This window comes from Mustelus asterias, chromosome 22 (assembly GCF_964213995.1).
Source record: "Mustelus asterias chromosome 22, sMusAst1.hap1.1, whole genome shotgun sequence".
Lineage (NCBI taxonomy): Eukaryota > Metazoa > Chordata > Chondrichthyes > Carcharhiniformes > Triakidae > Mustelus > Mustelus asterias.
In genome coordinates, this window is record NC_135822.1 from 58,598,193 (window position 1) to 58,626,112 (window position 27,920).

Sequence of the window (27,920 nt, forward strand, 5' to 3'; positions counted from 1 at the left end):
AAATTAGTGGGGAACTAGAAGATTGGGAAGGCTTTAAAAAACAACAAAGAACTACTAAGAAAGCAATAAAGAAAGGAAAGATAGATTATGAAAGTAAACTAGCACAAAACATAAAAACTGATAGTAAAAGTTTTTACAAATATATAAAATGGAAAAGAGTGGCTAAAGTAAATGTTGGTCCCTCAGAAGATGAGAAGGGGGATTTAATAATAGGAAACGAGGAAATGGCCGAGGCCTGAAACAAGTTTTTTGTGTCGGTCTTCTCAGTGGAGGACACAAATAGCTTACCAATAATTGACGGTCATAGGACTGTAGGGGGTGAGGACCTTAAAACGATCACTATTACTAAAGAGGTAGTGCTGGGTAGGCTAATGGGACTAAAGGTAGACAAGTCCCCTGGTCCGGATGGAATGCATCCCAGGGTACTAAAAGAAACGGCAGAAGAAATAGCAAATGCATTAGTTGTAATTTATCAAAATTCACTGGACTCTGGGGAGGTGCCAGCTGATTGGAAAACAGCTAATGTAACGCCACTGTTTAAAAAAAGGAGGTAGACAAAAGGCAGGTAACTACAGGCCGGTTAGCTTAACATCCGTAGTTGGGAAAATGCTGGAATCTATCATTAAGGAAGAAATAGCAGGTCACCTGGAAAAGAATGGTTCAATCAAGCAGCATGGATTCATGAGGGGAAAGTCATGTTTGACTAATTTACTGGAATTTTTTGAGGATATAACGAGTGCGGTTGACAGAGGGGAACCGGTGGATGTGGTGTATTTAGATTTCCTGAAGGCATTCGATAAGGTGCCTCACAAAAGGTTGCTGCATAAGATAAAGGTACACGGAGTTGGGGGTAAAGTGTTAGCGTGGATTGAGGATTGGCTATCTAACAGGAAGCAGAGAGTCGGAATAAATGGGTGCTTTTCCGGTTGGCAATCGGTGACTAGTGGCGTGCCGCAAGGATCGGTGCTGGGGCCTCAACTACTTACCATATACATAGACGATCTGGAGGAGGGGACCGAGTGTAGGGTAACAAAGTTTGCGGATGACACAAAGATGAGTGGGAAAGCAAATTGCGTGGAGGACACAGAGCGTCTGCAGAGAGATTTGGATAGGCTAAGTGAGTGGGCAAGGATCTGGCAGATGGAGTACAACGTTAGTAAGTGTGAGGTTATCCACTTTGGAAGGAATAATAGTAAAATGGGCTATTATTTAACCGGTGAAAAATTGCAACATGCTACTGTGCAGAGGGACCTGGGGGTCCTTGTGCATGAATCACAAAAAATCAGTTTGCAGGTGCAGCAGGTGATCAAGAAGGCAAATGGAATGTTGGCCTTTATCGCGAGAGGGATGGAGTATAAAGGCAGGGAGGTCTTGCTGCAACTGTACCGGGTACTGGTGAGGCCGCACCTAGAGTACTGTGTACAATTTTGGTCCCCTTATTTAAGAAAGGATATATTAGCTTTGGAGGGGGTACAGAGAAGGTTCACCAGGTTGATTCCGGAGATGAGGGGGTTAGCTGATGAGGAGAGATTGAATAGATTGGGCCTGTACTCATTGGAGTTTAGAAAGTTGAGGGGAGATCTTAGAGAGACATATAAGATAATGAAGGGGCTAGACAGGGTAGAAGCAGCGAGGTTATTTCCACTTCCAATGGAAACAAGAACTCGGGGGCATAGCCTCAAAATACGGGGGAGTCAATTTAGAACAGAGTTGAGGAGGAACTTCTTCTCCCAGAGGGTCATGAATCTTTGGAATTCTCTGCCCAATGAAGCAGTAGAGGCTACCTCGTTAAATGTGTTTAGATAGATTTTTAACCATTAAGGGTTATGGGGAGCGGGCGGGGAAGTGGAACTAAACCCACTATCAGATCAGCCATGATCTTATTGAATGGCGGAGCAGGCTTGAGGGGCTAGATGGCCTACTCCTGCTCCTAGTTCTTATGTAATGTGCAAACTCCACACAGACAGTGACCCAAGCTGGAATTGAACCCAAGTCCCTGGAGCTGTGAAGCAGCAGTGCAAACCACTGTGCTACTGTGCCGCCCTAGCTGTAACTGTAACACTATATTCTGCACCCTTTCCTTCTCCCCTATGTACTCTATGAATGGTATGCTTTGTCTGTATAGCGTGCAAGAAACAATGCTTTTCACAGTATCCCAGTACATGTGCCAATAATAAATCAAACAATACTTTTCACTGTATCCCAATAAATGAGACAATAATCAATCCAATGTGATAGAGGTGGTAATAATGGAGGGTTGGGTACATGGAGGTGTATCATGAAGCAGCCAGGGGCTGAGGGGCTGAATGGCCTCCTTGTCACTCAGTCTCAGGTTGCTGCCTGCAGGGCGCCAGGCGGCCACAGGGGGGCTCCCTCGCGAGCATGCGCAGTTTCCTGCCCGGCGCGCGCAGGCGCGGCGGGGCGCGTGCTGATTGGCGGGTGGGTGGCGCGTGCGCAGTGGGGCGGGAGCGGGAGGCCGTGCGGAGACTGGAGCGGACAGCGAGCGAGCGCCAGCCCCGGGGATACACACAGCCGCCCACCGGACTCCCTCACCGAACAGGCAGCGGGAGGCCCGCGGCTGCGGGGCAGACACGCTGATTAAACACAGGCTCCTGAGGCGAGAGGCCAGGGAGGAGGCGGGGCCAGAGGGAGAGGGGGCGGGGCTAGAGTGAGGAGGCGGGGCCTGAGGGAGAGGGGCGGGACTAGAGTGAGGAGGCGGGGCCAGGGTGAGAGGGTGGGGCCAGAGTGAGGAGGCGGGGCTAGAGAGGGGGTTCGGGCTCGGAGGAGGAGACGGAGCAAGAGAGGTGAGGCGGGGCCAAAGAGGGGGCGGGGCCAGGAAGTGGGGGCGGGGCGAGAGATAAAGGGGGCGGGGCTAGAGGTGAGTAGGCCGTAGAAGGGGAGAGCCTCGAGTGAGGAGGTGGGGCTAGAGAGGGGGCGGGGCCAGAGAGTGGGAGGGGTGGGTGGGGCCTGAGAGGGGCTCGAGAGAGAAGGTGGGGCCAGAGAGGGGCGTGGCTACTGGAAGGGGGTGGGGCTAGAGAGGGGGCAGAGCCGAGAGGCCAGAGAGTGGGCGGGTTGGAGCAGAGGGGGTGGGGCCAAAGAGGAGGTGGAGGAGGGGCTAGAGAGGAGGGGGAGGAACCAGAGAGGAGGGGGAGGGACCAGAGAGGAGGGGGGAGGGGTTGGAGAAGTGGTGGGGCCAGTGAGTGGGGCTGGAGGGGGTTTGGAGGAGGTAGGGCCAGATAGGATGCATTGTCAGTGGGGGCAGTGAGGGGGGACTGGGGAGGAGACAGGGCGAGTGAGAGGCTCAGGGAGAGAGGGGTGTTTGGGGGAGGAATTTGTGAGGGGGGTGAGTGTCCCCGTGGGAAGGAGTGAGGTAGGGACAGGATCGGAGAGGAACTGGTGAGGAGGGGCGGAGACAGAGGAGGGGCGGATGATGGGGAGGAGTCTGTAAGAGGGAGTGTCTAGGGTGAGGAGAGAGAGGTGAGGGGTGTGAGTGAGGGTGGGGAGAGGAGCGAGTGAGGGTGAGACGAGGGGTCAGTGAGGGGAAGTAATTGTGGGTGTTGACGGGAAGCCTGTGAGGGGAGGTGTGTGTCTGGTCAGCGGTGAGTGGGGGGTGTGGAGGATGGGCCCATGAGGGTGGGGGAAGGACTTGCTGGGTGGAGCCAGTGAAGGAAGGGGGGTGAGCTGGGTGTGAGGGGCTGCAGTCATGTCGTTCCTGTTGCCCTTCGACAGCCTGGTGTGTACCCTGCTGGGCATCTCGCTGACCGTTTGGATCACCCTCCTGTTGGTCTTCATCATTGTGCCTGCCATCTTTGGAGTCTCCTTTGGCATCCGCAAGCTCTACATGAAAACACTGCTGAAAGTCTTCGAGGTAAGACCACGGGCAGTGGAACAAGCGATGGGTAGCACTGGGATCCAGAACTGAGGGGGTGTGAATGCCTCACCCATTCTCCTGGAACTATTCAGCTATTTCAGTGGACGTCTTCACCCGGCTATTTCAAGGAACTCTGAAAATAACTGAGTGATTCCATGTGTCAGGGTGGGCAGGATCTGTTTGATGATGCTGGCGGTTTCTCAGGTTCACAGGGCTTTTGGTCTGTCCATCATCTTTTTGTAGGGGGGTGCATCACACTTCAGGAAGTCACCCACAGCCTCCTGGAAGAGGCTGAGTGGAATGGCGCAAGAGTTGAGAGACTTTTAAAAAGAAAGTTTATTTATTAGTCACAAGTAAGGCTTCCATTAACACTGCAGTGAAGTTACTGTGAAAATCCCCACACTCCGGCGCCTGTTCGGGTTACACTGAGGGAGAATTTAGCACGTAACCAGCATGTCTTTCGGACTGTGGGAGGAAACCGGAGCACCCGGAGGAAACCCACGCAGACACGGGGAGAACGTGCAGACTCCGCACAGACAGTGACCCCCAAGCCGGGAATCGAATCTGGGTCCCTGGCGCTGTGAGGCAGCAGTGCTAACCCACTGTGCCACCGTGCTGTGATTACCTTGGGGTTGCTCACCTCCAGAGTGGAAATGGTTAAGGGAAAATTTGATCAAGGCATTCGAAATCACGTTTTGTTTTTGATGGGAGTAAATAAGAAGCAGCTGTCTCCAGACGCAAAGGCATCAGTAACCAGAGAAGACAGAATTCAAGGGGGATGGGGGCGGGTTGGCAGGAGTCCGGGGAGTGCGACTAATTGGGTAGATCCCTTGCCGAGCTGGGACAGGCACAATGGGCTGAATGGCCTCCTCCGTGCTGTATCTTTCCGTGATCTGTTGCTATATTGGTTTGTCCGAATGTGTGATGTGATCACGCTGTGACTGTCTCTGTATACCACACACGCGACAGTTGGGTGTCGTAGGGAATTTGGTGCCCTTGTCCTGTGGCAAGTGGGAACATTTCACGCCACGTTGGTTTAAAAAGTTTATTTATCAGTGTCGGCTTACATTAACACTGCAATGAAGTTACTGTGGAAATCTCCCAGTCACCACACTTCGGCACCTGTTCGGGTTACACTGAGGGAGAATTTAGCACCTAACCAGCACGTCTTTGGAGTGTGGGAGGAAACCGGAGCACCCGGAGGAAACCCACGCAGACGTGGGGAGAATGTGCAAATTCCACACAGACAGTGACCCAAGCTGGGAATTAAACCTGGGTCCCTGGCGCCGTGATACAGCAGTGCTAACCACTGTGCCACCACGATGGTAAACTGCCCTGGGGTGGCACGCACAGCAGCACAGTGGTTAGCACTGCTGCCTCACAGCGCCAGGGAGCTTGCTTTGATTCCTGGCTTGGGTCACTTTTTGTGTAGAATTTGCACACTCTCCCCGCATTTGCGTGGGTTTCCTCCGGTTTCCTCCCACAGTCCAAAGACGTCCGGGTTAAGTGGATTGGCCGTGCTAAATTGCCCCTTAGTGTCAGGGGGACTAGGAGGGTAAATACATGCTACGGGGATAGGACTTGGGTGGGATTGTGGTCGGTGCCGGCTCAATGGGCAGAATGGCCTCCTCCTGCACTGTAGGGATTCTATGATAGATTCTGTGTCACGGTGCCAGTGATTTTGACAGTTGTAATTATTGTACCGACGGCATGGTGGAAACTTCAAGCTGTTGGAATGAATATTGGAAAGAGTCCCTTCCGCAGCTGGCACAGCGCTGGCCTAAGGTCAACTTTTTCCCCCTGATTATTTTTGTCCTCAGCCCTATCCAAGGCCTTCCTGACTGCGAGGTGCCAGGGACTCCAGTCAGCAGTGGGGCCTTCCCATGGTACCCTCTCCAGGTCAACTCCCTCAGTGACGTCCTTCCAGCCAGACCTGGGCGAACCTCTCGGGGTCTCTTGAGCATGGAAACAGCTTGCATTTAGATAACACCTCGCGATATCCAGTCGTGTTATAACCACCAGCAAACGTGTCGCCGTGTTGAAACCCCAGCTGATGTCTGATGGAGGTGTTCCAGAATGTAGGCACAGGAAGAGACCATTCAGCCCCTCAAGTCTGCTGCTGTTCAATAAGATCAAGGTGGACCTTCACAAACCTGCAATTGCTCTCTTATCGCTTTATTACCTTCTGTTAATGCCAATCGTGCCTATTTCAGATTTAAAACATCAGTTGCCATTTGTGGAAGAGAATTTCAAACCTGTCCCGTGGTGAAGTGTTTCCTGATTTCACCTTTGAAAGGCCTGCCTCTAATTTTATACTGTGGTCCCAGGATCAGACTGTCCAACCAGCAAATACAGTTTCTCTCCATCTTCCCTATCCTTTCCCCTTAATATCTTTGACCACTTTGATTACACAACAGTCCCAACAACACTCAAGAAGCTCGACACCATCCAGGACAAAGCAGCCCCGCTTGATTGGCACCCCATCCACAAACATCCACTCCCTCCACCACCGACGCTCAGTAGCAGCAGTGTGGACCATCTACAAGATGCACTGCAGCAACTCATCCTTAGACAGCACCTTCCAAACCCACGACCTCTACCATCCCGAAGGACAAGGGCAGCAGACACATGGGGAACACCACCACCTGCAAGTTCCCCTCCAAGCCACTCACCATCCTGACTTGGAAATATATCGGACATTCCTTCACTGTGGCTGGGTCAAAATTCCTGGAATTCCCCCCCCCCCTAACAACATTGTGGGTGTACCTACACCACACAGACTGCAGCGATTCAAGAAGGTGGCTTACCACCACCTTCTCAAGGGGCAATTAGGGATGGGCGACACCCACATCCCTTGAATAGGTTAAAAAAAAGCCTCGTAATTTGAACCCTTGGAATTCAGGTGTCACTGTGGTCGATTGGCACTGCTCTCCCCGTCAGGCCGATGTATCCTGGAGATGTAGTGACTTTGGGTGTGTGTGTGACTGGGTCTTTGTGTCTTTGTTCCTTTAACACCTCCAAATGACTTTCAGTTGTTTTACCCAAGATGTCCACATCCTACCTACTGGAGGAGCAGGATATAACTTCCAGTGATTGACTGGGTTAGAGTCATAGAGGTTTACAGCATGGAAACAGGCCCTTCAGCCCAACTTGTCCATGCCGTCCAGTTTTAACCACGAAGCTACTCCCAATTGCCCGTATTTGGCCCATATCCCTCTAGACCCATCTTACCCATGTAACTGTCTAAATGATTTTTAAAAGACAAAATTGTACCCGCCTCTACTACTACCTCTGGCAGCTCACTCCAGACAGTCACCACCCTCTGTGTGAAAATATTGCCCTTCTGGACCCTTTTGTATTTCTCCCCTCTCACCTTAAACCTATCCCCTACCTTTGGGAAAAGATATTGACTATCTAGCTGATCTATGCCCCTCATTATTTTATAGACCTCTATAAGGTCACCCCTCAGCCTCCTACGCTCCAGAGAAAGAAGTCCCAGTCTATCCAGCCTCTCCTTATAACTCAAATCATCAAGTCCGGTAGCATCCGAGTAAATCTTTTCTGCACTCTTTCTAGTTTAATAATATCCTTTCTATAATAGGGTGACCAGAACTGTACACAGTATTCCAAGTGTGGCCTTACTTCAACAAGACGTCCCAACTCCTGTATTCAATGTTCTGACCAGTCAAACCAAGCATGCCGAAAGCCGCCTTCACTCTATCCTGTTAGACCCAGGCACAGATTTGAGATCCAATCTGGGTTGAGAAGACAAAACAGGCTTTTCATGATTTGATTTGATTTGATTTATTATTGTCACATGTATTAATATACAGCGGAAAAATATTGTTTCTTGCGTGCTATACAGACAAAGCATACCGTTCATAGAGAAGGAAAAGAGAGAGTGCAGAATGTAGTGTTACAGTCACAGCTAGGGTGCAGAGAAAGATCAACTTCATGTAAGGTCGGTCCATTCAAAACTCGTGACGGCAGCAGGGAAGAAGCTGTTCTTGAGTCAGTTGGTGCCTGACCTCAGACTTTTGTATCTTTTTCCCGGCGGAAGAAGGTGGAAGAGAGAATGTCCGGGGTGTGTGGGGTTCTTAAATATGTTGGCTGCTTTTCCGAGGCAGCAGGAAGTGTAGACAGAGTCAATGGATGGGAGGCTGGTTTGCGCGATGGACTGGGCTACATTCACGACCTCTTGTAGTTCCTTGCGGTCTTGGGCAGAGTAGGAGCCAGACCAAGCTGTGATACAACCAGAAAGAATGCTTTCTATGGTGCATCTGTTAAAGTTGGTGAGAGTCGTAGCTGACATGCCAAATTTCCTTCGTCTTCTGAGAAAGTAGAGGCGTTGGTGGGCTTTCTTAACTCTGGTGTTGGCATGGGGGGACCAGGACAGGTTGTTGGTGATCTGGACACCTAAAAGCTTGAAGCTCTCGACCCTTTCTACTTCGTCCCCATTGATGTAGACAGGGGCATGTTCTCCTTTACGCTTCCTGAAGTCGATGACAATCTCCTTCGTTTTGTTGACATTGAGGGAGAGATTATTGTTGTCGCACGAGTTCACCAGATTCTCTATCTCATTCCTGTACTCTGTCTCATCATTGTTTGAGGTCAGACCCACTACGGTGGTGTCGTCAGCAAACTTGAAAATCGAGTTGGAGGGGAATTTGGCCGCACAGTCATAGGTGTATAAGGAGTATAGTAGGGGGCTGAGAACACAGCCTTGTGGGGCACCGGTGTTGAGGATGATTGTGGAGGAGGTGTTGCCTATTCTTACTGATTGTGGTCTGTGAGTTCGGAAGTTCAGGATTCAGTTGCAGAGGGAGGAGCCGAGGGCCAGGCCACGGAGTTTGGAGATGAGTTTCGTGGGAATAATGGTGTTGAAGGCTGAGCTGTAGTCAATAAATAGGAGTCTGACACAGGTGTCCTTGTTATCTAGGTGTTCCAGGGTTGAGTGCAGGGCCAGGGAGATGGTGTCTGCTGTGGACCTGTTGCGGCGGTAGGCAAACTGTAGTGGATCCAGATAGTCCTGGAGGCTGGAATTGATTCGTGTCATGACTAGCCTTTTGAAGCACTTCATAATGATGGATGTCAGAGGCACCGGACGATAGTCGTTAAGGCACGCTGCTTGATATTAGTCAGCATGTGGATGGTTGTGCGAGTGTGGAATGAGTTTTTGCAGATCATTTATTAGAGAGCTCCAGATTGGAGGTGGAAGGGGTATAGGGGCAGGACACACATCTAAATAACATGTTGGATTGGTCCCACCGTCTCATTGCTGGCTAATATCAAGGCCAATTTCCACTCAAGGAGGCCATTGTCCCAGAACCACCTTTCTGAAAGCAATCCCGTTCTTCCAAACTTCCCTTTTCCAAGGTGTGTACACTGGCCTTTGAGAAGCCATTTTGATTTGATTTATTATTGTTACATGTATTGGGATACAGTGAAAAGTATTGTTTCTTGCGTGCTATACAGACAAAGCATACCGTTCATGGAGTATATAGGGGGGAAGGAAAGGAAAGGAGAGAGTGCAGAATGTAATGTTATAGTCACAGCTAGGGTGTAGAGAAAGATCCAATGGCAGCAGCATTTTGGCAGCATCAGATTTTGAATTCTGTGCCTCGGATACCACGTTTAAATTCTCTGTGTAAAATCACTCCATTCTCACCAGTTTGGGGTTTGTTTGCCAGTCAGATATCAATCTACCTCCTCCAATTATCGACACGCTGGTTATTGAAAGCAGTTTCTCCTGACTTGTCCCTTCAAAATCTCGCAATTTTCAACCCCTCTTCACTTAATCGACCTTGCTTCCAGTGAGCAGAGCCCCACATTGGTCATTGAGCTGTTGTATCCCTGCTATCATGCTGTGTGCGTTCTGCACCTGTGGGGTGGCACAGTGGTTAGCGCTGCTGCCTCACAGCACCAGGGAGCCTGGTTCGATTCCCGGCTTTGGGTCACTGTCTGTGTGGAGTCTGCACGTTCTCCCCGTGTCTGCGTGGGTTTCCACCGGGTGCTCCAGTTTCCTCCCACACTCCAAAGATGTGTGGGTTAGGTGCATTGGCCATGCTAAATTGCCCCTTAGTGTACCCGAACAGGCGCCGGAGTGTGGCGACTGGGGGATTTTCACAGTAACTTCATTGCAGTGTTAATGTAAGCCTACTTATGACACAAATAAGCTTTGAACTTTCATTGGTTTGAATAGGGGAAAGTACCAGAAACTGCAGTGAGTTAATATTTTGTTTTGGACGAACATTCCAACTTTGCTTTCGGATTCTTCACTGCTGTTTATGAACCCTACGCTGTGCTTTAGCAATTTATCCTCCCCCTTTTCCAGATTTGTGCATCCTAACCCCTGTCTGTTTGAACAACCTAAAGGCCCAGGGAGGCGATGGCCTAGTGGTATTATCGCTAGATTATTAATCCAGAAACTCAGCTAATGTTCTGGGGACCCGGGTTCGAATCCCGCCACGGCAGGTTTGAATTCAATAAAAAATAGCTGGAATTAAGAATCTACTGATGACCGTGAAACCATTGTCGAGGATTAGGAAGAGGCCATTCGGCCCTTCGAGCCTGCTCCGCCATTCATCACAATCATGGCTGATCGTCCAATTCAATAGCCTCATCCTGCTTTCTCCCCATAACCTTTGATCCCATTCGCTCCAAGTGCTATATCCAGCCGCCTCTTGAATACATTCAATGTTTTTGGCATCAACTACTTCCTGTGGTAATGAATTCCACAGGCTCACCACTCTTTGGGTGAAGAAATGTCTCCTCACCTCCGTCCTAAATGGTCTACCCCGAATCCTCAGACTGTGACCCCTGGTTCTGGACTCCCCCACCATCGGGAACATCCTCCCTGTCGGAAAAACCTACCTGGCTCACTCATGTCCCTTGAGGGAAGGAAATCTGCCATCTTTACCCTGGTCTGATCTACATGTGACTCCAGAGCCACAGCAATGTGGTTGACTCTCAACTGCCCTCCAAGGGCAACTAGGGATGGGCAATAAATGCTGGCCCAGCCAGCGACGCCCATGTCCCAGGAATTAATAAAAAAAAGAGTCCAGATGGTGGGACACAAGTGTTTGTTCACAGGGCAAGAACAATTTGGACCACTTATTCCCGTCATTATTTGTGTTGGAATAGAGGCCCTACAGCTGCTGGCTGCAATATATCCCAGTTCTCCGTGGTGTTTTTAGCCGTGTCACTACCCTGTAGCCAGAGGCACGAGCAGCAGATCTGTGAAGGAGCCATGCCACACCGAATCCCTTTGAGATGCTGCTAGACTTGGCTTTTCATCAAAGGAGCTTTAATCTAATCTTGTTTTTTTTGTCCGGGTAAAGCTACAATTTTATAAGAATTATACACCAGATCTGAGAGATTAGATTACAGCTTTGAACAAGTTCCCTTTTATTTGCAGTACAGTACATGCTGTTTCAGTTCAGTGGAGTCGGGGACAGTTACTCCTGTTATTACTTGCCATTCCCTGTCCGTTTAAGTGAGGGCAGCACCGCATTTAGCTTCTGTAATTGGTCGGAAATGCTGTGTTTGTTCCACCTTGGGGGTTTGCAAGTTCACAAGGCCAGAGTTTCCGTGTGTTTGAGCTTGCGAGCTCGGAATGAGTGGGTGGAACTCTTGAATTGGCGAGCGCAGGGAGCAGAAAATCCCTGGCTGAATGAATGCAAGTTTGCCGTGGCTCTTTCCCCCATGGCCTTGTGGAGGCGGGAGGCTCCCACAGGCCCTTCCTGATGCCCCGGTACCCAGGCCAAGTGGACATTGTTCACAGTTGAACCTCAACTCTGTCGATCTTAACTTCATTGCAGTCTTCATGTAACCCTGTCTTGTGACTACTAAATAAACTTTAACTTTGAGGAAGGACTGGGTGTTGTTCTTGACCGCACTCGATAGAGGAACATTGGGGCATTGGAACCTTAGATTCACTTAGCAATGAGGAAATATGAGGGCTGATTCCTGGGATGGCAGGTCTGTCGTATAAGGAGAGACTAAGTGGGTTCGGATTATATTCACTGGAGTTTAGAAGAGTGAGAGGAGATCTCATAGAAACTTATAAAATTCTAACAGGATTAGACAAGGTAGATTCAGAAAGAATGTTCCCGATGGTGGGGGAGTCCAGAACTAGGGGACATGGTTTGAGGATAAGGGGTAAATCTTTTATGAGTCGTAATGCTTGGGTTCCGCATTGTTAAAGAATCCTAGTATAGGGATAGGGATGTTTTGCTGCAATTGTACAGGGCGTTGGTGAGGCCACACCTGGAGTATTGTGTGCAGTTTCGGTGTCCGTATCTGAGGAAGGATGTCCTTGCTGCAGAGGGAGTTACAGCGAAGGTTTACCAGGCTGATTCCTGGGATGGCAGGTCTGTCGTATGAGGAGAGACTAAGCTGGCTAGGATTATACTCACTGGAGTTTAGAAGAGAGAGAGAGAGGGGATCTCATAGAAACTCGAACAGGATTAGACAGGGGTAGATTCAGAAAGAATGTTCCCGATGGTGGGGGAGTCCAGAACTAGGGGGTCATAGTTTGAGGAAAAGGGGTAAACCTTTTAGAACTGAGGTGAGGAGAAATTTCTTCACCCAGAGGGTGGTGAATATGTGGAATTCACTCCCACAGAAAGTAGTTGAGGCCAAAACATTGTGATTTCAAGAAGAAATTGGATATAGCTCTTGGGGCTAAAGGGATCCAGGGATATGGGGGGGAAGGGGGGATCAGGATATTGAATTTGATGATCAGCCATGATCAAGAGGAATGGCGGAGCAGGTTTGAAGGGCCGAATGGCCTCCTCCTGCTTCTAGTTTCTATGTTCCTGTTCCAGGTTGTTTTTGTTTGGACTGCCTGGATTAAATGGCGAAACCATTCAGTTGTTTCAAGTTGTAAAGAGTTGGGACATCACAGCTGTGAAGATGCAACTCCAGAATTGCTTCCAACCTGCCCTGCCGTCTCCTCAAGGACCCTCCTTAAAACTTCCCTCTGACAAGGCTTTCCATCCTCTTCCCCCAACACCTCCTGATGTGGCTCCGTGTCTCGTTTTAGTTGACGCTGCTCCTGTAACACAGCTCAGAATGTTGTACAGAGTGAAAGGTGCTCTGCAAAGTCATCTTGTTGGTGGCTGGGAACAGATTGTTTCCTGTCCAGGACAAGGAGAGAAGATCAAATCAGAGTTCAAGTTATTTTTTTAAAAAGTTTATTTGTGAGTCACAAGTAGGCTGACATTAACACTGCAATGAAGTTACTGTGAAAATCCCCCTAGTCACCGCACTCCGGTGCCTGTTCGGGTTACACTGAGGGAGAATTTAGCACCTAACCCGCACGTCCTTCGGACTGTGGGAGGAAACCCACGCAGACACGGGGAGAACGTGCAGACTCTACACAGACAGTGACCCGAGCCGGGAATCGAACCTGGGTCCCTGGCGCTGTGAGGCAGCAGTGCTAACCCACTGTGCCACCGTGCTGGAATAACAGCGGTCAGTGATTCTCACACGGAGGGTTTGGACTGTGGAAAGAGTGAGTGAAGGAGCAGAGGCAGCACTGAAGGATGGGTTGACAGTAAAGGGATGGGATAAGCGGCGATGGGGAGAGGACAGATAGATGGAGTGGGTGTATGGAGGACAAGCACACGACTGGATGGATACAGTGACCGGTTATAAAATAGAAAATGCTGGATAAGCTCAGCAGTTCAGGCAGCATCTGTGGAGAGAGGGACAGAGTGAACCTTTCGAGTTGAGAAGTGCTGAGGTCTGCTGTGTTGTAATTATTAGTCTTTGCGTTGTTTCTTGCTCCTTTCCGCATGATGCCCCCATCCCTGGCATGCCCCTTCCATCCTCACCTGGCTTATTGTTCAGTCTGTGCTCCCTCCACTGTGTATGAAGTAACTGATCTTCAGAACACTGTAGAAATACCCTTGGAGAGTCAGGAGCAAGTTGCAATTCGATCGCCCTGTCTGCCAGTTTTTACCTCGGGGAAGCTCCACCCTTCGATTTGGCAAAACCGTCTCACTTTTTTCCCTTTCCCGCTGTCCACATACATGTTCAAGCCCACTGTCAAAGCTTCGCTCTGTGGAGTGGACTCAGTGGAAATGTGAGCTTGATACTCCACAATACCACTGAGAGTGCAGCACTCCCTCAGTACTGACCGTCTGACAGTGCGGCACTCCCTCAGTACTGACCCTCTGACAGTGCAGCACTCCCTCAGTACTGACCCTCTGACAGTGCGGCACTCCTTCAGTACTGACCCTCTGACAGTGCAGCACTCCCTCAGTACTGACCCTCTGACAACGCAGCACTCCCTCAGTCCTGACCCTCTGACAGTGCAGCACTCCCTCAGTACTGACCCTCTGACAGTGCGGCACTCCCTCAGTACTGACCCTCTGACAGTGCAGCGCTCCCTCAGTACTGACCCTCTGACAGTGCAGCGCTCCCTCAGTACTGACCCTCTGACAGTGCAGCACTCCCTCAGTACTGACCCTCTGACAACGCAGCACTCCCTCAGTCCTGACCCTCTGACAGTGCAGCACTCCCTCAGTACTGACCCTCTGACAGTGCAGCACTCCCTCAGTACTGACCCTCTGACAGTGCAGCGCTCCCTCAGTACTGACCCTCTGACAGTGCAGCGCTCCCTCAGTACTGACCCTCTGACAGTGCAGCACTCCCTCAGTACTGACCCTCTGACAGTGCGGCGCTCCCTCAGTACTGACCCTCTGACAGTGCGGCGCTCCCTCAGTACTGACCCTCTGACAGTGCGGCACTCTCTCAGTACTGACCCTCTGACAGTGCGGCACTCTCTCAGTACTGACCCTCTGACAGTGTGGCACTCCCTCAGTACTGACCCTCTGACAGTGTGGCACTCCCTCAGTACTGGAGGGAACAGGAAGATCGGTTGCTTGTGTGAGGAACACAGCAGCTCCTAAACCAGTCCCAGAGTGAATGAAAGTTGATCCAAACTCTCCACATTCTGAAATGACTCACTACAAATATCCTCTTGGAAAGTAGTGTAAGAGTCATCGATAGTTTCACAGACTAGCGCTGAGAGAGCAGGCGTTTAACGTGGACACCATTTCAGGGACTGTATCATCTATCAATTTCCCATCAACCTTTAGCCAGGATTCCTCTACTTCATCATTTATTTTGCTGTTTTGTTTTATTCATTCGCGGGACTTATTTAAGAATCCTTATTTAAGAAAGGATGTATTAGCTTTGGAGAGGGTACAGAGAAGGTTCACCAGGTTGATACCGGAGATGAGGGGTTAGCTTATGAGGAGAGATTGAGTAGACTGGGCTTGTACTCATTGGAGTTTAGAAGGTTGAGGGGAGATCTTGTAGAGACATATAAGATAATGAAGGGGCTGGATAGGGGAGAAACATCGAGATTGTTTCCATTTACAATGGAAACAAGAACTAGGGGGCATAGCCTCAAAATACAGGGGAGTCAATTTAGGACAGAGTTGAGGAGGAACTTCTTCTCCCAGAGGGTAGAGAATCTTTGGAATTCTCTGCCCAATGAAGCGATAGAGGCTACCTTGTTAAATGTGTTTAAGTCACAGACAGATAGGTTTTTAACCAATAAGGAAATTAAGGGTGATGGGGAGCGGGTGGGTAAGTGGAACTGAACCCACTATCAGATCTTATTGAATGGCAGAGCAGGCTTGAGGGGCCAGATGGCCTACTCCTGCTCCTAGTTCTTATGTTCTTATGGGACATGGGCGTCGCTGGCTGGGCCAGCGTTTATTGCCCATCCCTAGTCATCCTTGAACCAAGTGACTCGCTAGGCCATTTCAGAGGGCAGTTGAGAGTCAACCACATTGTTGTGGCTCTGGAGTCACATGTAGGCCAGATCGGGTAAGGACGGCAGATTTCCTTCCCTAAAGGGACATTGGTGAACCAGATGGGTTTTTCTGACAATGGTTTCACGGTCATCAGTAGATTCTTAATTCCAGAATTTACTGAATTCAAATTCCACCATCTGCCGTGGCGGGATTCGAACCCGGGTCCCCAGAACATGAGCTGAGTTTCTGGATTAATAGTCTAAGACCACTCGGCCATCGCCTCCCCATTGTGGTGCGTGCGTGCATTTGTGCGTGCATGTGTGTGCCTGCGTGTGCATGTGTGTCTGTGAGAGCGCAGATCTGTGTGTGCGCACGTCTGTGTGAGAGAGAGAGTGTGTCAGGGTGTTTAGAAAGAGTTGTTATGGTACTTACATATTTCATACTGTGTGTTTCGCAGCTTTGCCTTTCAACGGGACAAGTCTGGTTTTACAATAAAGAACATTGTGGTTTGTTAAGAAACTGGGGTGATGAGTGCTCATTGGGAGATTGCTGGGGAAATGGTTTAAAATGGAGTATTGGGACAAGAGACAGATTGTGCACCCCTCCCAGCACCATCGTAAAATATGGTTCAATGAAATCACCTCCCGTACGTCAAAGCTCCGGGGGTTTCGTCGCTACCCCTTTGGTGAATAGAAAGTGAGCGCAGGGAATGTACAATAACGTTTGCTGAAACGTGCATTTCCAATCTCGGCTGATTTTGAGTCATTCCACTGCTTCGAAGAGTCACTATCGTGGTTTAGTCCAATGTCAAGGTAGTCAAGAAGGCATACGGCATGCTTGCCTTCATCAGTCGGGGCATTGAGTTTAAAAATTGGCAAGTCACGTTGCAGCTTTATAGAACCTTGGTCAGGCTGCGCTTGGAATATAGTGTTCAATTCTGGTCGCCACGATACCTGAAGGTATTGGAGGCTTTGGAGAGGGTACAGAAAAGGTTTACCAGGAAGTTGCCTGGTGTGGAGGGCATTAGCTATGAGGAGAGGTTGGAGAAACTTGGTTTGCTCTCACTGGAACGACGGAGGTTGAGGGGGCGACCTGATAGAAGTCAACAAGATTATGAGGGGCATGGACAGAGTGGATAGTCAGCAGCTTTTTCCCAGGGTGGAAGAGTCAATTACTAGGGGGCACAGGTTTAAGGTGCGAGGGGCAAGGTTTAAAGGAGATGTACGAGGCAAGTTTTTTTACACAGGGGGTGGTGGGTGCCTGGAACTCGCTGCCGGGGGAGGTAGTGGAAGCAGATACGATAGTGACTTTTAAGAGGCGTCTTGACAAATACATGAATAGGATGGGAATAGAGGGATATGGTTCCTGGAAGGGTCGGGGGTTTTAGTTCAGACGGGCAGCATGGTCGGTGCAGGCTTGGAGGGCCGAAGGGCCTGTTCCTGTGCAGGAATTTTCTTTGTTCTTTATTTATGGGTGTCCAGTTGCCTGCCATGCGACTGAGCTCTCCCAGTAGATTCTTCTCAGCAGCAATGGTTGTTTTCCTATCGATGTCTCTCCAGGTCAGGGACAACCACATGTGGGTCATGCTGACCGCAAGAACGGGCTTATAGAGCCTCTCAGATTCTCCCTCCATTGGTATTCCTTGCCCTGAACTTTTCTTTGCATTCATTCGTGGGACATGGGCGTCGCTGGCTGGGCCAACATTTATTGCCCATCCCTAGTTGCCCGAGGGCAATTGAGAGTCAACCACATGGCTGTGGCTCTGGAGTCACATGTAGGCCAGACCGGGTAAGGACGGCAGATTTCCTTCCCTAAAGGGACATGAGATAATGTACTTCATAGTCCCCTGCTGGAGTAGACTGTGTGGGGACATGAGACTCAGCCTCTCACCGCACGTGTGACAGCAACTCCCCCGTGCTGTGTCACACCTGTTACACTGACCTTTTAGTTTAATACTGGCATTAACGCAGGCATTCTGCCGGTGAGGGTTACATTAGGCTGCAGGCGGGGCAGCTAACTTGCGGAGTACATTACTGCTGTGTTTGTTCAGGCCTCCGTGGCGTGTAAGTGTGTTGGTTCAGGTCGCAATCTCGGGCTCCGTTATTGAGCGCTGTCACCTCATTTACTTAACAGATTGCACAGGTCCTGCTGGCTCCCAACATCAGCAAGCTCAACATTAGACTTTGATCAAACAAGCTTTATGCTGCTTCATTAAACCGTGCAGCTTGACAGGGATTTGCTTAAGGAAAAAAGTCATTCATTTAGTCAAACACATAGACCATCCCTGCATTGCAATCCCTGCATGTCCATCACCAAGTCCCACAAGTGCAGCAAAGATTCCTAAACATGTATACAGAGTATGCCCACACCATCAGAGAGAGCACTGAGTGAGTGAGGGAGTGCTGCACTGTCAGAGACGCAGTACTAAGGGAGTGCCGCACTGTCAGAGGCGCAGTACTGAGGGAGTGCTGCACTGTCAGAGGGTCAGTACTGAGGGAGTGCCGCACTGTCAGAGGGTCAGTACTGAGGGAGTGCTGCACTGTCAGAGGGTCAGTACTGAGGGAGTGCCGCACTGTCAGAGGCGCAGTACTGAGGGAGTGCCGCACTGTCAGAGGGTCAGTACTGAGGGACTGCCGCACTGTCAGAGGGTCAGTACTGAGGGAGTGCCGCACTGTCAGAGGGTCAGTACTGAGGGAGTGCCGCACTGTCAGAGGCGCAGTACTGAGGGAGTGCCGCACTGTCAGAGGGTCAGTACTGAGGGAGTGCCGCACTCTCAGAGGGTCAGTACTGAGGGAGTGCCGCACTGTCAGAGGGTCAGCACTGAGGGAGTGCCGCACTGTCAGAGGGTCAGTACTGAGGGAGTGCTGCACTGTCAGAGGGTCAGTACTGAGGGAGTGCTGCACTGTCAGAGGGCCAGTGCTGAGGGAGTGCTGCACTGTCAGAGGGTCAGTGCTGAGGGAATGCCGCACTGTCAGAGGGTCAGTACTGAGGGAGCGCTGCACTGTCAGTGGGTCAGTACTGAGGGAGCGCTGCACTGTCAGAGGGTCAGTACTGAGGGAGCGCTGCACTGTCAGAGGGTCAGTACTGAGGGAGTGCTGCACTGTCGGAGGGACAGTACTGAGGGAGTGCCGCACTGTCAGAGGGTCAGTACTGAGGGAGTGCTGCACTGTCGGAGGGACAGTGCTGAGGGAGTGCTGCACTGTCAGAGGGTCAGTACTGAGGGAGCGCTGCACTGTCAGAGGGTCAGTACTGAGGGAGTGCTGCACTGTCGGAGGGACAGTACTGAGGGAGTGCCGCACTGTCAGAGGGTCAGTACTGAGGGAGTGCTGCACTGTCAGAGGGTCAGTGCTGAGGGAGTGCTGCACTGTCAGAGGGTCAGTACTGAGGGAGTGCCGCACTGTCAGAGGGTCAGTACTGAGGGAGTGCTGCACTGTCAGAGGGTCAGTACTGAGGGAGTGCCGCACTGTCAGAGGGTTAGTACTGAGGGAGTGCTGCATTGTCAGAGGATCAGTACTGAGGGAGTGCCGCACTGTCAGAGGGTCAGTACTGAGGGAGTGCTGCACTGTCAGAGGGTCAGTATTGAGGGAGTGCTGCACTGTCAGAGGGTCAGTACTGAGGGAGTGCTGCACTGTCGGAGGGTCAGTACTGAGGGAGTGCTGCACTGTCAGAGGGACAGTGCTGAGGGAGTGCTGCACTGTCAGAGGGTCAGTACTGAGGGAGTGCTGCACTGTCGGAGGGTCAGTACTGAGGGAGTGCTGCACTGTCAGAGGGACAGTGCTGAGGGAGTGCTGCACTGTCAGAGGGACAGTACTGAGGGAGTGCTGCACTGTCAGAGGGACAGTGCTGAGGGAGTGCTGCACTGTCGGAGGGATACTTGTATTTAATTAACAGTTCAAGTAGAATGTTTCAAAGAAATTGGGAGTTGTTTTGATAGAACGGTGTAAAGAGGCTTTTGCTGAGCAGGTGCATCTGGTGTAAGGAGCAGTTTTAGTCCTAATCCTGGATCACAATCAGTTAACCTGCCTGGAAATGTTCGGGTGGACACTGCAGGGTTCGCACCCAGTTGGTGTTCGGGTGTGACTTTCAGGCAGTGGGTTTTGTGAGTTCCTTGCCGCTGTTTGCCCCGAGGTTGTGGGGTCTTGCAGCTGAGAATCCGAGGCGGGTTTCACCATGGTGAGGGACTGAATGAGTAGGTCCGCGAGTTCTCCAACTGGTGCTGAGGGAAGGTGAGAGGACGAAGGAGTTGCTACAGGGGGTAAGAGATCCTGTCCGTCCCCCGTCCCCCCCCCCGGATAGCGGTTGCTGCTGCTCTGGCTGGTCCCATTCCTTTCCAGAGCAATGGAGAGAGCACTTACGTGAACATGGTGTTCATCACCTGTCTGTCCTGACGGAGAGATTGAAGTGGTGACAACCCTGGAACCCACCTTATGAGACCCACTTCTAATTGTGAATGGCAGGTGGATGATTCAGGCTTGTTCCCCGTTGTCCCCAGAACATTATCCAGACTCCCAGCACTTGAATAAACGATGTTGTCCAACAGAGTGAGAGTAACGAGGACCAGCAGGCCTTCAGCTTGTGGGACACGAGCTTGCTATTGCACTCTGTCACCTCGGGAAACAAACTCAAACTCACCAGAAGTCATCAGTGCCCTTCGTTCGTCTCAGAGTTTGATGAATGGGCAAAGACGAGGGGGGTTTGATTAAAAACCCATCTGGTCCAGTCATGCCCTTTAGGGAAGGAAATCTGCCGTCCTTACCCGGTCTGGCCTACATGTGACTCCAGAGCCACAGAAATGTGGTTGACTCTCAACTGCCCTCTGAAATGGCCAAGCGAGCCATTCAGTTCAAGGGCGACTCGGGATGGGCAGTAAACGCTGGCCCAGCCGGTGACACCCATGTCCCATGAATGAATAATAAAAAAAAGGATAGCTCTTTCAGAGCCAGTGCACATATAATGGGCCAAATGGCCACCACTGTATGAGTGTCTGCAGCCAGTGTCTGTCTCCAGCTTGGTGTAGTGTAGGTGAGGAGTTGTATCACCGCCTTTCCCTTTGTCTTATTACCCATCATTGCGCACCTCTGGCTAAGTGGAATTGCTCGTCTCTTCTACATTCCAGGCAGATTTTGAACTGTATTCACGAGAATCTGATTTAAGATCGCCTTGGACTGCTTGCAGGATTGTTCGGGTGTTTATACTCCACCTATCACTTTGTTGAGTGTGCGTCACTTCCTCCTTCCAGTCCTCACTGTATCAGTGACCTGGGATCTGCTTTTACACACAGATGATGTGGAGGTGCCAGCGTTGGACTGGCGTAAACACAGTAAGAAGTCTCACAACACCGGGTTAAAGTCCAACAGGTCTACATGGTAGCACTAGCTTTCGGAGCGCCGCTCCTTCATTAGGTGAGTGGGACTTGTGTTCACAAACAGGGCATAGAAAGACACAAACTCAATTTACAAAATAGTGGTTGGAATGCGAGTCTTTACAGGTAATCAAGTCTTAAAGGTACAGACAAAGTGAGTGGAGAGAGGGTTAGGCACAGGTTAAAGAAAAACTTGGCCAAGTTCCGCACACAGGAGGGCGGCCTCAACCGGGATCTTGGGTTCATGTCACACTATCTGTAACCTACACAGCTCTTTAACCTGTGCCTAACCCTCTCTCCACTCACTTTGTCTGTACCTTTAAGACTTGATTACCTGTAAAGACTCGCATTCCAACCCTTATTTTGTAAATTGAGTTTGTGTCTTTATATGCCCTGTTTGTGAACAGAACTCCCACTCACCTGACGAAGGAGCAGCGCTCCGAAAGCTTGTGGCTTTTGCTACCAAACAAACCTGTTGGGCTTTACACAGAGATCCAGGGAGAGCCATTGTGTGGGACTGAATGGTATTTGTTGGCCCGTGACATTCTCTTTCTGAGACCCGGCTGTGGAGATTTTTCTCTGTCCCTGTCTCTGCTTGAAGCCTGCTCAGTATTCTTGATGAATGCAGTGTGCCTCTTTGAACAGGTTGAAAAGTAAGTGCGGATATCGCAAAGGCTTTGCACACCCTCGGGCAGTCCCTATTTTCTGAGTGTGGAAGTGGTGAGACTTTCCCCCGTTAAGTGTCAAAAACTCTTCCTACAATTTGGGGCGGCACGGTGGCACAGTGGTTAGCACTGCTGCCCCACAGTGCCAGGGTTTGATTCCCGGCTTGGGTCACTGTCTGTGCGGAGTCTGCACATTCTCCCCGTCTCTGTGTGGGTTTCCTTCGGGAGCTCCGGTTTCCTCCCACATTCCAAAGATGTGCTGGTTGGGTGGATTGGCCATGCTAAATTGCCCCTTAGTGTCCAAAGATGTGCAGGTTGGGTGAATTGGCCATGCTAAATTGCCCCTTAGTGTCCAAAGATGTGCTGGTTGGGTGGATTGGCCATGCTAAATTGCCCCTTAGTGTCCAAAGATGTGCAGGTTGGGTGAATTGGCCATGCTAAATTGCCCCTCAGTGTCCAAAAATGTGCGGGTTAGGGGGATTGGCCATGCTAAATTGCCCCTTAGTGTCCAAAGATGTGCAGGTTGGGTGCATTAGCTGTGCTAAATTGCCCCTTAGTGTCCTGGGATGCGTAGGTTAGAGGGATTAGCAAGGTAAATATGTGGGGTTATTGGGATAGTGCCTGGGTGGGATTGTTATCGGTGCAGACTCAATGGGCTGAATGGCCTCCTTCTGCACTGTAGGGATTCTCTGATTTCTAATTCAGCCTCTTCTGATCTTGATAGAAAATGCCTCTTTTAAATGAGGCTGATCAGTATTAGCAGGTCTGAGCTGCAGAGTTCATTGGGGAGTTCCTTTTCACTCCAGAACAATTGTTTTAAATCAGCATTAACTTTGTGTGCTGTGTTCAACTCCACATCTTGTGCCGCATGTTAAATTCTTCTTGTATTCATTCCATCGATGGTAATTGGTGCTCCACTGCATGGTGTGATATTGAGTCATTCAGACTGAAGTCTCAATGCCTCCCTCCCTCTCCCTAGACCAGGCTACGGGGTAGTAACAGTTGACCACAGCTCCAGCTTGTTCCCATGGATACCTGGAAAGTACAGACACTGAGTGAGACGGAATTGGATTTGTCTGTGACGACCCGCTGTCCCAGTCGTCTATCCAAACAAGTCTGTTGAAGTGAGCCGCTTGGGCAATGGGGCTTGTGCAACCCAGCGTCAGTCGGCAAACCTGCCCAACAAAAGTGCCAAGTTTCGCAGACGTTCGGGGCACATGCCCACACGTAGACGCTTTGAGCTGCCACTGGACAGCATGTGGAAACTGACCTCCTTCCCCCGGTTACTTTGGCTGCTGTGCAGAGGGAATTATTGCCCCGGGACAGACCGGCCAAGCGTTCGAGACGTTCTGGTTCATTGTCATACCGTGCAATGCTGTTGGCACCAGCTGACTTACACCCTTTCTCAGCCAAGGCTCTTGGTGTGTGGGATGACGTTATGAGGGACATAAATAGAGTAGACAGGAAGAAACCTCATGGGGCGGCACGGTGGCACAGTGGTTAGCACCGCTGTCTCATAGCGCCAGGGATCCGGGTTCAATTCCCGGCTCGGGTCACTGTCTGTGTAGAGTCTGCACGTTCTCCCCGTGTCTGCATGGGTTTCCTCCCACAGTCCGAAAGACGTGCTGGTTCGGAGCTAAATTCTCCCTCAGTGTAACCCGAACAGGCGCTGGAGTGTGGCGACTCGGGGATTTTCACAGCAACTTTATTGCAGTGTTCATGTAAGTCTACTTGTGACGAATAAACTTTGGGACGGCATGGTGGCACAGTGATTAGCTGGAGCTGTGGTCAACTGTTACTACCCCTTAGCCCGGTCTGGGGAGAGGGAGGGGGGCATTGAGACTTCAGTCTGAATGACTCAATATCACACCATGCAGTGGAGCACCTCACAGCTGCCTCACAGAACAAGGGACCTGGATTCGATTCCCAGCTTGACCCAAGCCGGGAATCGAACCCGGGTCCCTGGCGCTGTGAGGCAGCAGTGCTAGGCGCTGTGAGGCAGCAGTGCTAACCACTGTGCCACCGTGCCACCCTCAGTGAGCCCTGACCTAACAATACGGGTGAGCATGAAATGAAACACTGATTGATACAATGCTTCCCACTAGCAGAAAACCAGTCCCAATCAGGGGAGTGCTGCTGTTGTAACGCTGGATGGGTCAGTATACTTGGAGTTGAATCTGGGTGGGATGGTTTCTCTGAAGACCCGGGCAGTTTGTGTCACTCAGCGGATACGACGCAACAAGGTCACTTTTCTCGATTTCCATTGTCTCTTCCTTTCTTCTGCTCCGTATGGGTGAGTCAGGGCGGTTCACCTCAAGCAGAGCAGAGGCTGTTCCCTAGGCCTGCTGATTAATACAACTCCCTCAATTTGCACCGATACTCAATAGCAGAGTAACGAGGCATCTCCTCTGCTCTTTAATCAGACCCGGCTGCTATGTTCCCCAGCGTGAAGCACGGTGATCCCAGTGTGAGGATGGGGTACGGTGCTACATAAATGTGCAATTGATCATGTGGAGGTCAGCACTGAGCTGTGCTGAAATGTTGTCATGGGGGTTAACCCTAAGCTGGGGACACATTATCAGTTCTGTCTCTGAGAGAGGTTCCGTTGTTGGAAGCAGTATGGAAAATTTACCTGGCTGGGAGCTGGAAAATTCTAGTTTAATAACCGTCCTGGGCTAAGGCACAACAGAGTTGTCGGGTAACTACTTCTGTTCATCTTAGAGGACAAACTCGACTCTCTGGAACAGCGACTGCGTGGAGTTGAGTGAAGTTACATTAAAGATCAGACTTGCCACTTATTATTTATATGTCAATTTTAGACTTGAGCAACTCAAACCTTTCCTCTTAGTCACTGTCTTAATCACTTCAGTACTTCTGTCATAATCTCGTGACCCACCGCATGTGGTTGTCAAAACAGAGCGACATAGAAACGAGAAGCAGGAGGAGGCCATTCGACCCTTCGAGCTCCACCATTCATTATGATCATGGCTGATCATATTCAATATCCTGATCCCCCCCCTTCCCCCCATATCCCTTGATCCCTTTAGCCCCAAGAGCTGTATCTAATTTCTTCTTGAAATTACACAACGTTTTGGCCTCAACTACTTTCTGTGGGAGTGAATTCCACACATTCACCACCCTCTGGGTGAAGAAATTTCTCCTCACCTCAGTTCTAAAAGGTTTACCCCTTATCCTCAAACTATGACCCCTAGTCCTGGACTCCCCCCACCATCGGGAACATTCTTTCTGAATCTACCCTGTCTAACCCTGTTAGAATTTTATAAGTTTCTATGAGATCCCCTCTCACTCTTCTAAACTCCAGTGAATATAATCCTAACCGACTTAGTCTCTCCTCATATGACAGACCTGCCATCCCAGGAATCAGCCTGGTAAACCTTCGCTCTAACTCCCTCTATAGCAAGGACATCCTTCCTCAGATGAGGACACCAAAACTGCACACAATACTCCAAGTGTGGCGTAACCAACACCCTGTACAATTGCAGCAAAACATCCCTATCCCTATACTCAAATCCTCTCACTGAGAAAGATTACATTTACTGCCAGCTGTACCTACACGCTTACTTTCAGATATGGCTTTAATCAGTAAATGTTAAAGTGGGGTTGAGAATGCCCTAAGTTATGTCATTAACCACTGTGATCCCATTTAAGTGAAAATGATATTGATAATCAGTGAACCAGTTTGGTTATGGAGAGTTCGCTGGCCGTTCAAGCCATGGAATCCTTTTTAAACAAGATTTCTTGCTACACAGAAGGTTAAAATGCTCTGTTAACTTGCTGGAAAAACAGAAGTTAGATTGACTGATTCAAATAAATGGTTGTGAGATGCTTCAAACACCACATCAACTGCACTCCCCTCAACCCTCTCCATCAGTCCCATCAAGGAACTCAATCGAGTTCGTCAAGTGTGGTTTGCCTTTAACAAATCCATGGATAATGGCTAATTTTGTCCTTGATGAGTGTGCTCCCACCACTAACGTTAATGCTGCCTGGCCTCTAGTTATTGGGTTTACCCTTCTTCCTGAGCAAGGGTGTAACATTTGGAATCCTCCACTCCCATAACTAAGGGGGATTGAAAAATGGGAGCAGTGCCTCCCCAGTAGGCACCCCCAGCAACTTAGGATGAATCCCATCCAGACGGGCTGACTTTTCCACTCGGAAGGCTGCCAAAGTTTTAAGTATTTCTAAGTGTATTTTCCTGCCATCCAAATTTCTCCGCTACCTCCAGCTTGACTCTGTAACCGCATCATTTTCTTAGTGAAGGCAAAGTAATTTATCACCCAGTCACGCACTCTGACTCCACAAGATGAATTTTTTTGGATACTAAAGCTTCTATCCTTCTTGGTGTTAGCTGCTAATTTATTCTTATACTCCATCTGTGTCTTTCTTAGTTCCTTTTTGGGTATCTTTGCCTTTGTTCCTTATCCCTTTCAATAACTATTTGAATGTTGACGACATTATGATCACTCTTTCCCAAATGCTCCTTACTGAAACATTCACCACCTGCCTCACTCTGTTTCCCAGAGCTACTCCCTTCCTCACTGGCCTGGAAACGCACCAATCAGGAATAATCTCTTGTGCATATCTACTGAAATCTTAAACCCCCTCTATGTCCTTTCCCGCTGGTTATTCACGGTCTGTGGTGTAATTTACTCTGTGGTACGTTCTGCTGAATGTTGGTCGTACTGAACTGGGAATGAGTCACTGAATGTAGGCGCAGGTGGATGGTAAAGATCCCGTGCAAATATCTGAAGAGGGATTTTTGAGTCCTGGCCAACATTCCTCCCTCAACCCATACCACGAAAAAGCAACTAACTGGTCATTCAACTCCCAAGTGGGAGCATGCGGCGTGCAAGTGGCTTTAACTTCAGAGTAACTCATTGTTGTCTGCAAGCTATGATGAGTTGATATACAAGTCCCTTTCGGAGTGGTCGCTGATCTATAACAATTTGCCCACTTCCTGAGGGTTCTCAGTGGGGGCTGCTGCATCCATTGGTCCCTGTTGCTGCTGGTGCTGTGTGTGAAACAGTGTAGTTACAGTACAGCAGATGCCCTTCTTCCCAAGGCAGTGGATATCCCAAGTCAGCATTCCGAGGTAGCTGACACTGTCGACGCTGTCTTGCCTTCTCAATCCGTCTCCCGTGGCTGGCAAATTGGGGTGCTTGTGCTATTGGGTGTGTGCAGAAGGCCTCTGAGCTTGGCTTTCACTTGTATTGTATACTGTCAGTCTATTCTTACCCGTTTCAAAGGTTCACCCTGCCACTCTGCGCTTTCACGAAGTATCGATCACTCTAACCTTCCTAGAATAGTCACAGTCTTAACAGCTGTACTGATTCCAGGAAGTGGCGCTTCTCTCTGCAGTTGCCAACTAGTTTCATTGTGTGTGTGTCTGCCTGTGTGTCTGCCTGTGTGTGTGTGTGTGTGCCTGTGTGTGTGTGTGTGTGCCTGTGTGTGTGTGTGTGCCTGTGTGTGTGTGTGCCTGTGTGTGTGTGTGTGTGCCTGTGTGTGTGTGTGTGCCTGTGTGTGTGCCTGTGTGTGTGCCTGTGTGTGTGTGTCTGCCTGTGTCTGCCTGTGCAAGTGCGAGTGTGTCTGTCTGTGTGAGTGTGTCTGCCTGTGCAAGTGCGAGTGTGTCTGCCTGTGTGAGTGTGTCTGCCTGTGCAAGTGCGAGTGTGTCTGCCTGTGTGAGTGTGTCTGCCTGTGCAAGTGCGAGTGTGTCTGCCTGTGTGTGTGTGTCTGCCTGTGCAAGTGCGAGTGTGTCTGCCTGTGCGAGTGTGTGTGCGTGCGCGTGTCTGCCTGTGTGTGTGTGTGTGTGCCTGCCTGTGTGAGTCTGCCTGTGTGTGCGCGCGCGAGTCTGCCTGTGTGTGCGCGCGTGTGTCTGCCTGTGTGTGCGCACGCGTGTCTGCCTGTGTGTGTGCGCGCGTGTCTGCCTGTGTGTGTGCGCGTGCGTGTCTGCCTGTGTGTGCGCGCGCGCGTGTCTGCCTGTGTGTGTGCGCACGCGTGTCAGCCTGTGTGTGTGCGCGCGCGTCTGCCTGTGTGTGCGCGCGCGTGTCTGCCTGTGTGTGTGCGCGCGCGTGTCTGCCTGTGTGTGTGCGCACGCGTGTCTGCCTGTGTGTGCGCGCGCGTGTCTGCCTGTGTGTGCGCGCGCGCGTCTGCCTGTGTGTGTGCGCGCGCGCGTCTGCCTGTGTGTGTGCGCGCGCGCGTCTGCCTGTGTGTGTGCGCGCGCGTGTCTG

At 50.4% G+C, this 27,920-nt stretch overlaps 1 protein-coding gene across 1 annotated transcript in view; it reads left to right on the top strand.

The window, feature by feature from the left end:
* The first annotated feature begins 3,363 nt into the window (after window positions 1–3,363).
* gpat4 (glycerol-3-phosphate acyltransferase 4) overlaps window positions 3,364–27,920 on the top strand; it is a 65,139-nt gene continuing 40,582 nt past the window's right edge. The window contains exon 1 of the mRNA XM_078238487.1: window positions 3,364–3,868. Coding sequence (XP_078094613.1) covers window positions 3,704–3,868 — 165 coding nt within the window. The 5' untranslated portion in view covers window positions 3,364–3,703. The remainder of the gene's footprint in view (window positions 3,869–27,920) is intronic.